General features: G+C 40.9%; 1 protein-coding gene across 8 annotated transcripts in view; it reads right to left on the bottom strand.

Moving 5' to 3' along the window:
- The window catches only part of LOC117501702, a 145,632-nt gene extending 136,035 nt beyond the window's left edge, over positions 1-9,597 (bottom strand). For 6 of the 8 annotated variants that reach the window (XM_034160666.1, XM_034160663.1, XM_034160667.1 and 3 more), the window contains exon 1: positions 9,383-9,542. In XM_034160666.1, coding sequence (XP_034016557.1) covers positions 9,383-9,410 — 28 coding nt within the window. In that variant the 5' untranslated portion in view covers positions 9,411-9,542. The other 2 variants (XM_034160662.1, XM_034160668.1) reach the window with 2 other exon arrangements.
- Positions 9,598-12,945: the final 3,348 nt, after the last annotated feature.

Consider the following 12,945-nt stretch of genomic DNA (forward strand, 5'->3'; position numbering starts at 1 on the left):
TGTCGACCATCGCGATGTTTCAGCTTTTCCTAAAATGTACATCACATGACGAGAAATCCCAAGAAATGTAGAGTAAGATGTTTTCCAGAAATGCAACTTCTGACTCGCAGAGCGAGAGGGATCATTAGCAATAAAATACATCAGCAACCACTAATTATTACCTGTCAAGAAAGATGACTTTAAGCTTGCTTTCAGCTTGTTTTCATCTTGGAATATAGTACGTGCCATGGGATTAATATACATGCCGTTGTATTAAACTGAACAGTGTTTGGTACTTTCCCGGAGTAAGTGAGGTCATACCGGACTTTTCCATTACAAATGGGGAGGCCCATGGAATCAACTCAGTGGTGAAGATGATGGAATATGTCTAAAGATGATTCTAAAATGACAAGTATGATTAAATGAAGTATTAATGTGTTAAAAATTAAGAGTTGATTAGAAAAAGTATGTTACAAATAAGTGAAATGAATGATTATATGAGTTGTTTTTCATAAAGAGTGCAGAGTCAGAAGAAAGAGGAAGTGAAGAAGTGATGTTGCAACAAGGCAGAAGAGCTGATGATAAACAACTGATCAAATGATTAAGATGTGGTAAAATATGCAAATGAATAATAAGGAATGAAAATGTTTCTATATGATCATAATTGTTTTTATGTGAAAGAGAGTTGTAATGAAATGATTGAATATGATTGATGTGATTCTAAAGACATGATTTAGAAAAACGAATTCTCAGAAAAGTTGAAGTGTTAACAGAAAAGAGGAACTTAAGAAATAAGTTACTGGCAAAGGGCCGCAGATGGCTTCCAGTAAGGGAAGGAGAAGGGGGGAGGTTTTGAGTCACCAGCGTCCCCATGGTAACCAAGCTCATCTAAATACAAGGAATCAAGCTCATATATAAACTGTAAAACACCAGGAAACGGGGTTATTCTTCCAGGGAGAGGTGCTGTTGTCACTTCTCCCCTGCTACGAGGAGATCACAAGACTTGACCATCTTGTGAGCAGCAATTGGAATCGTGGAGTGAGAGGATTGGAGCCATAAGAGATTATTTGAGAGAGTTTTCAACTCCCACTCAGGCCGTCCAGTCACAGAGTAGCAGAGCATTGGAGAATAATCACTGGCCTTAAGTCTGAGTGGGGAAGTTTCAACGTTTTCTCTCTCAAGGAACATCGCATACCGCATGTGCACAGATAGACTTACAATCATGGATACTTTGATGTTGTGTTGCTAACTGGGACATTAAATAATGTCTGACATGTCCTTGTTTTTGTACTTGTTTATGGCTTATTTTTTTAGATCTAAAAGTGTAAAGCCTGATCTTGAAGGGACACAGGCTTTTAGAACAGTGCCATTCATGAGTCATAACACGTTTTATGTTTTTACTCTCTCACTCTATGTCTGAGGGTTTGAACAACAGCTTTATGTTGTGATCAGACCAAATCTCAGCCAGCCAGAAAAATTAATCTAAGAGCTTTCGGAAAGGAATCAGCATGTGGAAGCAAAATCTTTCACATAAAAATATCCTAAAGTCTGCGTTTAGCTAAAATACCACAATGCACTGCAACAGGCTGCTGTGTGCAGCCTGCATTTGTTATTTCCTCCAGAAATAAAGCCTTACTCTGTCCATCTTCTTCTTCTGTCTTGGTTGTAGATTTAGAAACAAATCCTAAAACCTGCTGCACATCCAAATATGCCTATCGCACCAGAGCGCAGCAACGTGCTTTTTGCACCGTCACATCTACTCCTGACATGGAAAATACTGCATACCAAGAGAGGCAGGAAGAGATGTGATGAGAGGTGAAAGCTGGTCACAGAGAGGAACACACCTGCTTACCAAAGCAAAAACACTCTGACTTTAGTTTTTTCTGGCTCTTCACAAACCCGCCGCTCTTCTTTCATATAATTTCTCAGCAGCCTGCACCTCCCCTCCCTCTTGATCCACCTTGGCGTTCACCCAGTTCAATGACAATCAAAGGTCAAGTTTTCCCCACATCATATTTATTTAAATCCCTCAGCAGCTGCCATTTATTCTAATAAAGGAGCTGACGAAGCTTTGACAGAGTGTTTGAAATAATGAGCGAGAAAGTGTTGGTTCTCTGGTGTGGTGTGTCGTTCTGTAAACACAAGGCGGGACATGGAAATGCACACTTCACTCATGGGTAAACAAGAAGAATGCGTACACGGAGACAAGCTTTTCTAAATACTCAGCAGAAGAGTTTGAAACGTGTCTCAACAATATTGTGCTCTGCAGAAAATACTGTGATACAGGACGTCTGAGACCTGAGGTCTTAGCATTCTGGACAGTTTGTCCTCATGTCACATTCTGAGTTTCAGGCTGCAGTAAGATGTACTGTGTAGTTCGCTCAAACTTGGTGAAACAACGTCCATTGGTATACTGTCTGCGATACCCACAATCGAGGTGGATAACAGGGAAACATCGGTATGTTTGGGAATTTTGTCATCATTGTGATCCTTTCGCTGCTGCCATTGTTGTCCTGTGTACAATCCCAGAAGAAAAAAAAAATGTGAGTAATCTTCAACACAGGTGGCCACTGCATGCCTTACCAATCCACCAATCAACACATGAGAGAGCTGCGACTGCCAACCTGCTGGAGGGAAGTTGGATATTTTCTAGAACACTCTCTCTCCTAATCATCCACTAAATATAAGCCTTTGGGGGAGCAGTGAGTCAGTATTATGTTTAACCCTCAAGTGACCGAGTGGGGTCTTTGTGCACCATGTTTCTAGATCGGAAAAAAGTTTCCACCATGAATTTGTCAATCTATTTGTCCTGTATTTGTTCATAAAATTTTGCAAGGATCGGCCAAATCGTGTGGCAAGTGTAACCCATAGTTGTGCAAGGTCACTTATGACCCCCAGGGAAGACCGACGAGATTTCCGACATTATTCACCTTATTCAGCCCCGCCCACTTTTACAACAGCGGCATTTCCGTTTTGTCTTCGGACTTCCTGTGAGTGGTGTTTTCAATACAGAACAACGGAAGATATTAGATGGGTAGAAACAAAAACATTTTGGAAAAGCTCAAAGGGATCGACTTTGGCTCACCCACGGGTCATAACAGAGTGGGAAGATGACATGAAAAAGTGGCCCTCAATTATTTTTAACTACTTTGCATTGACACTTGCAGCAGACAATTTGGCTATGAGGAATTACGAGCTTCACGCCGCACAGCGCCGCTGAAGTTCGTATAAAAGCACAATCAAGTTAAAAATACTACCCAACAAGTAGTACCACCGTAATGCCAAGATAACGTAACGTTAATATACATATGGTGTTATTTCATGCAGTGCTTGGTTGTATCAAATGCCAGAAGATGAGTAAATCAGATAGCAGCTAATGCTACAAACACAGCTTACCCATTTGTCTCACTAGCATCCGCCGTGGCTTCTTCAACGGAGCGTCGTAGTGCAACCATTTCTCTGAGTAAAGATCCAGTTGTGTGGGTTTTTTCTCCATAAAATGAAAAGAACAGACATAGGGACATTTGGGTGGATTTTTCAAATTCAGCGCCTTTAGCCAGCACCGGAGATCCTCGTCTTTCGATGGAGGAGGGAACAAGTTAAATGCTGGTCCACAGCACTCAGATCTCTGCTTTCCATGTTCAAAACATCGTTCTGAAAGTTAGTTAAGATTAGTTTCCTCTTCTTCCAACAATTAATGCTGCTCATGTTTGGACACTTCTAGCGTACTGTGTTCCCACGTAGCTAATCATCAACGCAGTGGCAAACCGGAAGTTGCTTCACAAAATGGAGCCGCACACCCTGACTTCCTGTCATGTCTCCGTGCTTAATGATTCCCTTATCGGTCCTTCAGAGCGGCCGTTGTTTTTGAGAGTGTTTGTCGGGAAAATGATCATTTCTCTACATTGATTGCAGACCCTGCAGCGGCTCTGTAATCAACAGCTTCTGCAGAGTGACAGCACTTTGAAGTGTGAACCAGTGAAGCAATGCTTCGATCCACTGGCATGTTGGACTTTATCTTGAATTTTTCCCTGCTAAAACCCTAACGAGCATATGCCTGCAAGTAATAGATACCCTTTCATGTTAAACCGACCTGTTACGGTCTTCTGAAACAGTTGATAGAAGTATTTTATAACTTAAAAACGGGAACAATGCTAATGCGTTAGCATGTCTATGGCGTTTTCAATGTTAAAATTAGCATTAGCTGTTTGCATGTCACCACGTTTGTGTGCATTTGTTTTCTGTATAATAATTAATGGCTCAGCGTTTGTTGTCGTAAAAGTCAAATGTATTAAAAATTGGAATTTTTAAAATTTATTTTATTTAAATATTAATAATAATAGTAATAGCAACAACAACAGCAATAATAGTAATAATAACTCTTCAGAAGCGGTAAGTCCGCTTCTTAACTCCTCTCAAAGCCATTAAAATATGTCAGTCATGACATAGTGAGTGAGTCATGTTTGTGCAGATTAAAGTCACTAAGTGGGACTCTTGTTGTCTTGTTGCAGTCAAGTGCAGTCAAGAAACAAGAAATGTCCTCCGTTCTGTTGGTACAGCTCCAAATGCTGTGCGGCTCTCTGCCGAGACAGAGTCCGGTCGGAATTAATAACTTCAAAATGAATTGCCACTTTAAATAAAATGACACCTCTTTTCAAACGCTGTAATACAGAAAATAAACTACAATAGACTAAAACGTTTTTTTCTTCCCAAAACGAGACGTCCTGCATTTTTTATGAATTAAACTGATGCTGACGTGCAGTACAGCCAGCGGCAAGAGCTCAGCTCATATGTATGGAAAGACATTCATGCCAATAATGCCTGAAAGGAAATGCTTTTGACACAAACTATAGATTTTGTTTATTTCTATTTATGTTCAGAGATCAAAGAACCACCATGTAGAGTTTATTTAGGACCAGAGTTTAAGGATCCAGTGACCAATTTCATTTTTATTTACTTTAAGACTCAATAAAATGTTGTTGACATAGAAAACCTTTAAAGCCTACTATTAGTACACAGAAAATTCACAAGCGGTATCAATAAGGGAATCGATAAGGAATCGGATCGATAATCTTATCAATACCCATCCCTAACCATGTTCCATGCTCCTGCAGAATCTCGCGCATATTGAAATGTATGTTGTCCATGCATGGAGCGTGCGTTTGGCCGTTTCCGTCACCGATCTTCGGCTATGTTCGTTAGCATCTTTAAATGCACGGAAAGCTGCAGGAAATGAAGATGAACAGACGTAAATCTAACAGAACGCTTTCAAATTCGAATTGAAATATGTTTAAACTACATCCACCCAAATCCAGACAACAACCAGGAAAGAGTTTTGCTAAAGGAATTGGCTAGAAGAGGAAGCTTAGTGATGATGAGTTAAAGGAGAGAGACAGGCTATTTGAAAGAAACAAGAGGAAGAGAGGGTTTGTCCCGACCTGGCCACAGAAATGGCCGTGGCTTGGTCATGACCAAGAGAAGAATGAGGTTTTCTGCCAAATCTGCAGGGCCTATCCGTCACAAGCTGACAAGTAAGTAAAGTATATGCTTGGTCCTGGTAGACCCTGGCTGTTTTGAAGCTAGTTTAAAAGTCTAACCAGCCTGCCTTTGTGGAAACCCCACAGTGACAACATTAGCAAAGGAGCCAAGCATATTTTTTTTTATTTTTAGATCTATAACTCCAATCCAGACAAGGCATACTTTTTAGTTTTGATATGGACCTACTGTGAGTTAGCCAACTCTGAGGGTTGCTTAAAAAAATGCCCTCTAAATTTTGTGGGAGTCACTTTATTTTTTACACTTGAGAATGCCCTCTGATAAATTATATATATATATTTTTTTTTTTTTTTTTACTTCATGGTCCATAGACTATTTTATGTTTTTTCTGGATTGGTTTATATTATATAGGCAGTTTTATTTGCAGGATTTCAAGATGGAATAAACTCGCACAAAACCATGGGCCAGTGCTCCTACACTGTGGGCCACTAACTTCTAAATTCTACTGGCCCTGTGGGCCAGTAGAATTTAGAAGTTGACATAAACCAGTAAACCAATTTGCCACACAGGGCTTGACATAAACCAATTTGCAGGGCCAGTGGGGCATTTATATACAAAAATATAATTATAAAAATATATAAATATAATATAATTATAATTATATACAAAAATATAAATGCAACACTTTTGTTTTTCCTCCAGTTTTTCATGAGCTGAACTCACAAGATCTAAAACATTTTGTATATACACGAAAGACCTATTTCTCTCAAATATTGTTCACAAATCTGTCTACAGGGCCTTTAAGTGTTTTCACTTCCTTGTGTCATACATGTATTTTTAACATATTTGCAATTACACTGAACAAAAATATAAATGCAACATCATTGTTTTTGCTCCCATTTTTCATGAGCTGAACTCAAAGGTCTAAAACATTTTCTATATATACAAAAGACCCATTTCTCTCAAATAGTGTTCACAAATCTATAAATGTGTGTTAGTGAGCACTTCTCTTTTGCCGAGATAATCCATCCCACCTCACAGGTGTGGCACATCAAGATGCTGATTAGACAGCATGATTATTCCACAATAAAAGGCCATTCTGAAATGTTCACAATCACAGCCCAGTGACATAGGACCCTTAACTTGCTGCTGCTAAAGACTGTTTGGTTAACTCCACATTTGGCGCTGGATGGTATCACCACTAAGCGATAACAATTTGGTCATTTTTAACTATATTTCTAGGTAATTTGTAAAATCCCAAAGTGTTTTTACGTCCACCAACTACATAATAAAATCACTGGAATTTATTTATTTATTTATTTGTCTGTCTGTTAGTAGGATTACGTCAAAACAACTGCACAGATTTTGGCGAAATTTTCACCACAGAGATAAATTTTGGAGATGATCTGAATCCAGACCCACATCCGGATTCTAGATCAAGTTTCACTTTATATAGGCTTTGAAGGATTACATCAAAACTACTTTACGGATCATCACCAAATTTGCACCACAGATAGATATGCATAGAAGACTCCACGGAATTTTGGAGGTGATCCAGATCCAGATTCTGGATCAAGGTTTCACTTTATATAGGCTTTGAAGGATTACGTCAAAAACTACTTCTCGGATTATCACCAAATGGATTCTTGTGGACCTCAGCTCGGCGTTCAACACCATCATCCCCCGCAAAATACTCTCCAACCTCGCTGTGCCAGCTCCCACCTGTCAGTGGATCTCCAACTTCCTGACATACAGGACACAGTAGGTGAGGCTGGGGAGCATCACATCCAGCACACATACTACAATCAGCACTGGCGCCCCTCAGGGATGTGTGCACTCCCCACTGCTCTTCTCCCTCAAAACAAATGACTGCACCTCAGGGAACCTTTCTGTTAAACTCCTGAAGTTTACGAATGACACCACCATCATTAGACTCATCCACAATGGTGATGAGGCTGCATACGGACAGGAGGTGGAACAGTTGATCCTCTGATGTGGTCAGAACAACCTGGAGCTGAACCCGCTCAAACCTGGGGAGATGATAGTAGACTTCAGGAGGAACCCCAATCCCCCTCATCCTCAACAACACTATGCCTACTGTGGACACTTTCAAGTTCCTGGGAGCCACCATCTCTCACAATCTGAAGCGGACCTCCCACATAGACTCCATCAGAAAAAGCCACAGCAGAGGATGTACTTCCTCAGACAGCTCAATCTGCACCAGGAACTGCTCATCATCTTCTACACATCCATCATCCTGTCTGTCCTGTGCATCTCCATCTCTGCTTGGTTTCCCTATGCCTCCAAACATGACAGACACAGACTACAATGAACTGTCAAACTTTCTTCCACATCTACAATTATAAGCAACAGTTTGGTTGTCATTGTGTACTAAGGTTCTTTACATGGAGCAATATCTCCATCTGGTGGACATGCACCATTAATGCAGGTACAGTAGAATTTTGCTAACCATTAGTGTGCAAAACCTACAATTAAAGTTAAATTTTAATTATATAGAATCTGGAATGTAAAAAATCAACTACAGATTTCATGATACTTGAATAATTGATATATTTTCCACACCCCATCTAGTCGACAATGAAATATCAGCATTTCTTCGTATTTCCTGAGGTCAACTTCCTTTTTCATTTCTTACTTGGAAGTGGCATCAACCCTGAAGACACAGCTTATGCCTAACTAGTAGTTCCTAACAGAATGAAATTATGCAAGTAGGTCGCCACCTGAACACAGGGAGCCTAATTTTGCAATGGGGGTTACAGAGCACTCTGATAATTCTCATTTTATCTTCTGCTAGTGACAATTATAATTTTATTGTCAATTATTCAAGCACTTCATAAGTGGCCACTGTGCAGTGTACTAACTGTAATGTTGCTCAGTAAGAGAGGCACAGCGGGGTGTTTTTAATTAAGTTGAGCACAAACTTTTTTAAATTTAAAACTAATCATGTATCTTGTGCTGAAGGAAAAGTGAGACATTTGTCTAATTAATGCCTGGAGTGTCAAGTGACATTTATGTGGGCCAAAAACAGGAAATGTTGGCTGACTTGCTTCTCGCTGTCTTCATACTAACCACATTTCTAGACCGATTTATACTTGCAGTCATGTGACCAATTCATGGTGTGTGGAATCAAGGTGTGAAGGTGTGCGCCCCGCATCTCCAGTTTATTACATCGCTGCGTGATGCACAGCAGACAATAGGGGAGGAGAGGGAATGAAGGATGGAGAGGAGGAAAGGATACAAGGAAGGGAGAAGGTTAGGAAAAACACAAGGAAGAGGAGGAGATGAAGAAAGAATGAGGAAGAGGAGGAGGAAATGATACAAGGAAGGAAAGGAGAAGAGGAAGACAGGATAGAAGGGAGGGCAATAGGTAAGGAGGGATGAGGCGAAGAAGGGTGAATTTTTTCCCAGTTTGCACTGACCTTATGTCAAGGTGGAGGTCTCGCACCCCCCCCCCCCACCCCCCAATCTATCGCTCTTTCTCCTTCCTCCTTGCATCCTCCTTTCGTGTCTTTTGGTCACTTTGGAGGACGCTGACTCAACCTTTACCAAAACTAGCGGCACTAACCAGACGCTAATGATCACAGCTTAAAATTTTGGTGTCTCGTTTTGCTGTGACACGTTAATAACGTTCCCGCAGCCTGACGGACAGCTGTTCACAGGCGGCATCTCATTCCGCACACATCCCCTCACCGCGCGCGCGCAGATGCCATAGTAACCTCTGCCGTAAACTGCACGCGCACCGGAGAGCGCGAAAAAAAGAGGAAAGAAGTGCGTTAAAAATAAAAATCGGCGTTAAAGCGAAACAACTCTAAAGGGGATTAGAGTGCTGAGTGTCTCATGTCGATTCTTCACTCACTCACTCATCCATCCATCATTCTGTTCTTACTGATGGTTCGGGATCCGATGCAGCCCATCTTGTCTCACAAATGCTCCTGCAGATCGGCGGGAATAAAATCCATTTCTCCCGTATTTCTCTCTCTCTTCCCCTCTCCTCCACTTCCTCACCTCTTCTCTCTGTCCTCTCCTCTGTGCGCGAGGAGTGTTTCACCCGCGCATCGCCCTCTCTCTCTCTCTCTCTCTCTCTCTCTCTCTCTCTCTCTCTTTCTGCCTCGCGAACGGGGCGTGCACGTGCACAAACCCACACACTTGTATAAAATAGCCTTTGGAAATTCATTACGCCAAAACGTTTGAAATAAAGAACGTCAAATATATTTAATGAAAATACTTTGTTTCTTTCTTATGAACAAGACAAACAAGTGCCTCTTTTTTTGGACCAGCTACATGCTAACTAGCTAAGCTAGCTGGCTAGCTGGGCAGGGAGAGCTAGCTTTGATTGCTAGCTTGAGTGCAACCCAGAAAATAAATTATCAATTGACAATCTTTTTATAACTTTAACTGGAAAATATATTGAATCAATATATATTTTTCTGGTGTACCTTTTTTTTTGCTCTGTTGGATCAGGACTTTTTAAAAGTGGATGTTGTGGGAAGCTTAAACATATATATATCAGTTTATTCTAAATATTATCAAGTTGTTTTACCAATGAATATGGCTTTATACTCCCTAAAGAAAACCATACACCCTGAAGCCATATTCATTGGTGAAAAACATGATAACTGATATTATCATATACCTATAAATGATACACCAATATGATTGGATAAAACACTAAAGAATAAATAGCAATACACCCTTTTCACAGACGGGTAATATTTTTCATACCACCCGAGTAATCAGCCAATCCGGACAGCGGAGCGGCGCCATGATGAAGAGGCGCAGTCAGAGGAACTGTGAAATACTGGTGAGTCACTATTAATACTTTCTTACATGTCCAACCTCGTAGTCTGATCGTTAAAATTTGTTAGTTCTAAAAGCCATCATAATTATTTATAGGAAAACATTCTATTTTTTAGTGAGGGGTTTTACAGCCTTAAAACATCTATAATAATTGTAAAAAATAACGCTGACTACTTCGTGGATTTCGCCTATCGCAGCTTATTTTTAGAACGTAACTCCCTTTCGCGGCCCGCAGTTTCACTTTTTTGTTTGGTTTTTTTTGGTGCAATTTTGCATGCTGCTTCTTTTTTTCTTCTTCTTCTTCTTTTTTTTTTTAAACAGCGCGTTGTATTCTGCGTCCTTATCAGGCGGGCCGGTCGCGGCACCGGTCACCATCACCACGATTGCTCTCACTGCCTCCAATTCGCTTACTGAGTCTGCGGGCTCGGTACGCGCCGCAGCGGGCCACTCACACCGCCCCCCTGTCTGCTGTGCCGAGCTGCATGCAGCAACAGGTCCAGAGACTACGCTCGCTGTTTTAATGCACAGCGCCCGGGGTAAAAAAACCGGGGTAAAAATTATAGTTACAAACCAGAAAGCTAAAAACATGTTTGGAAAAACCAAGTCGGATATGATCATACTCCATAAATATCTAAACAGCATTGGAAAAAACACACATGTTGAAAGCTTACCAGCTAACAACTGGACCATCTGTTAGCAAGTTCTTCACAGAAGTGAAGCGAACAGGTCTGACTACGAGCCTTCACCAGCTTTCATATTTGGGCGATACTGTAAGTTTGCATGTTTATATATTTGTATATTATTATTATATTATTATTATTTATATATCTTTATAGTAGTCATATAGTACAACCTCAATTCCAATGAAGTTGGGATGTTGTGTGAAATGTAAATAAAAACAGAATACAATGATTTGCAAATCCTCTTCAACCTATATTCAATTGAATACACCACAAAGACAAGATATTTAATGTTCAAGCTAATAAAATGTATTGTTTTTGTGCAAATATTTGCTCATTTTCAAATGTATGCCTGCAACACGTTTCAAAAAAGCTGGCACAGTAGTATATTTACCACTAAGTTACATCACCTTTCCTTCGAACAACACTCAATAAGTGTTTGAACAGTGTTTATTATATATACAGTGGGGAAAATAAGTATTTGACCCCCTGTCGGTTTTGCAGGTTTTCCCTGGGGAGAGGTCTGGAGAGGTCTGTAATTCTTAGCATAGGTACACTTCAACTGTGATAGACAGAATCTAAAAAAAAAAATCCAGTAAATCACAATGTATTATTTTTAAATAATTAATTTGCATTTTATTGCATAAAATAAGTATTTGACCCCCTAGAAAAACAGAGCTTAACAATTGGTACAGAAACATTTGTCTGCCATTACAGAGGTCAGACATTTCCTGTAGTTCTTAACCAAGTTTTGACACACTGCAACAGGGATTTTGGTCCACTCCTCCATACAAATTTTCTCCAAATCTTTCAGGTTTGGAGTTTCAGCTCCCTCCAAAGATTGGATTTGAAATGCTTCTAACGGAGCCCCTCCTTAGTTGCCCTGGCTGTGTGTTTGGGGTCATTGTCATGCTGGAAGACCCAGCCATGACCCATCTTCAATGCTCTTACTGAGGGAAGGAGGTTGTTTGCCAAAATCTTGCAATACATGACCCCATCAATCCTCCCTTCAATACGATGCAGTCGCCCTGTCCAATTGCAGAAGAGCACCCCCAAAGTATGATGTTTCCACCCCCATGCTTCACGGTTGGGATGGTTTTCTTGGGGTTGTTCTCATCCTCTAAACATGGTACGTGGAGCTGATTCCAAAAAGCTCTATTTTGGTCTCATCGGACCACATGACCTTCTCCCATGCCTCCTCTGGATCATCCAGATGGTCACTGGTCAACTTCAGTCAGGCCTGGACATGTGCTGACTTGAGCAAATCAAATCAAAATCAAATAAATTTTATTTATATAGCGCCAAATCACAACAAACAGTTGCCCCAAGGCACTTTATATTGTAAGGCAAGGCCATACAATAATTACGGAAAAACCCCAACGGTCAAAACGACCCCCTGTGAGCAAGCACTTGGCGACAGTGGGAAGGAAAAACTCCCTTTTAACAGGAAGAAACCTCCAGCAGAACCAGGCTCAGGGAGGGGCAGTCTTCTGCTGGGACTGGTTGGGGCTGAGGGAGAGAACCAGGAAAAAGACATGCTGTGGAGGGGAGCAGAGATCAATCACTATCAATCAATCAATCAATTTTTTTATATAGCGCCAAATCACAACAAACAGTTGCCCCAAGGCGCTTTATATTGTAAGGCAAGGCCATACAATAATTATGTAAAACCCCAACGGTCAAAACGACCCCCTGTGAGCAAGCACTTGGCTACAGTGGGAAGGAAAAACTCCCTTTTAACAGGAAGAAACCTCCAGCAGAACCAGGCTCAGGGAGGGGCAGTCTTCTGCTGGGACTGGTTGGGGCTGAGGGAGAGAACCAGAAAAAAGACATGCTGTGGAGGGGAGCAGAGATCAATCACTAATGATTAAATGCAGAGTGGTGCATACAGAGCAAAAAGATAAAGAAACACTCAGTGCATCATGGGAACCCCCCAGCAGTCTATGTCTATAGCAGCATAACTAAGGGATGG

The sequence above is a fragment of the Thalassophryne amazonica genome, chromosome 20 (genome assembly GCF_902500255.1).
Source record: "Thalassophryne amazonica chromosome 20, fThaAma1.1, whole genome shotgun sequence".
Lineage (NCBI taxonomy): Eukaryota > Metazoa > Chordata > Actinopteri > Batrachoidiformes > Batrachoididae > Thalassophryne > Thalassophryne amazonica.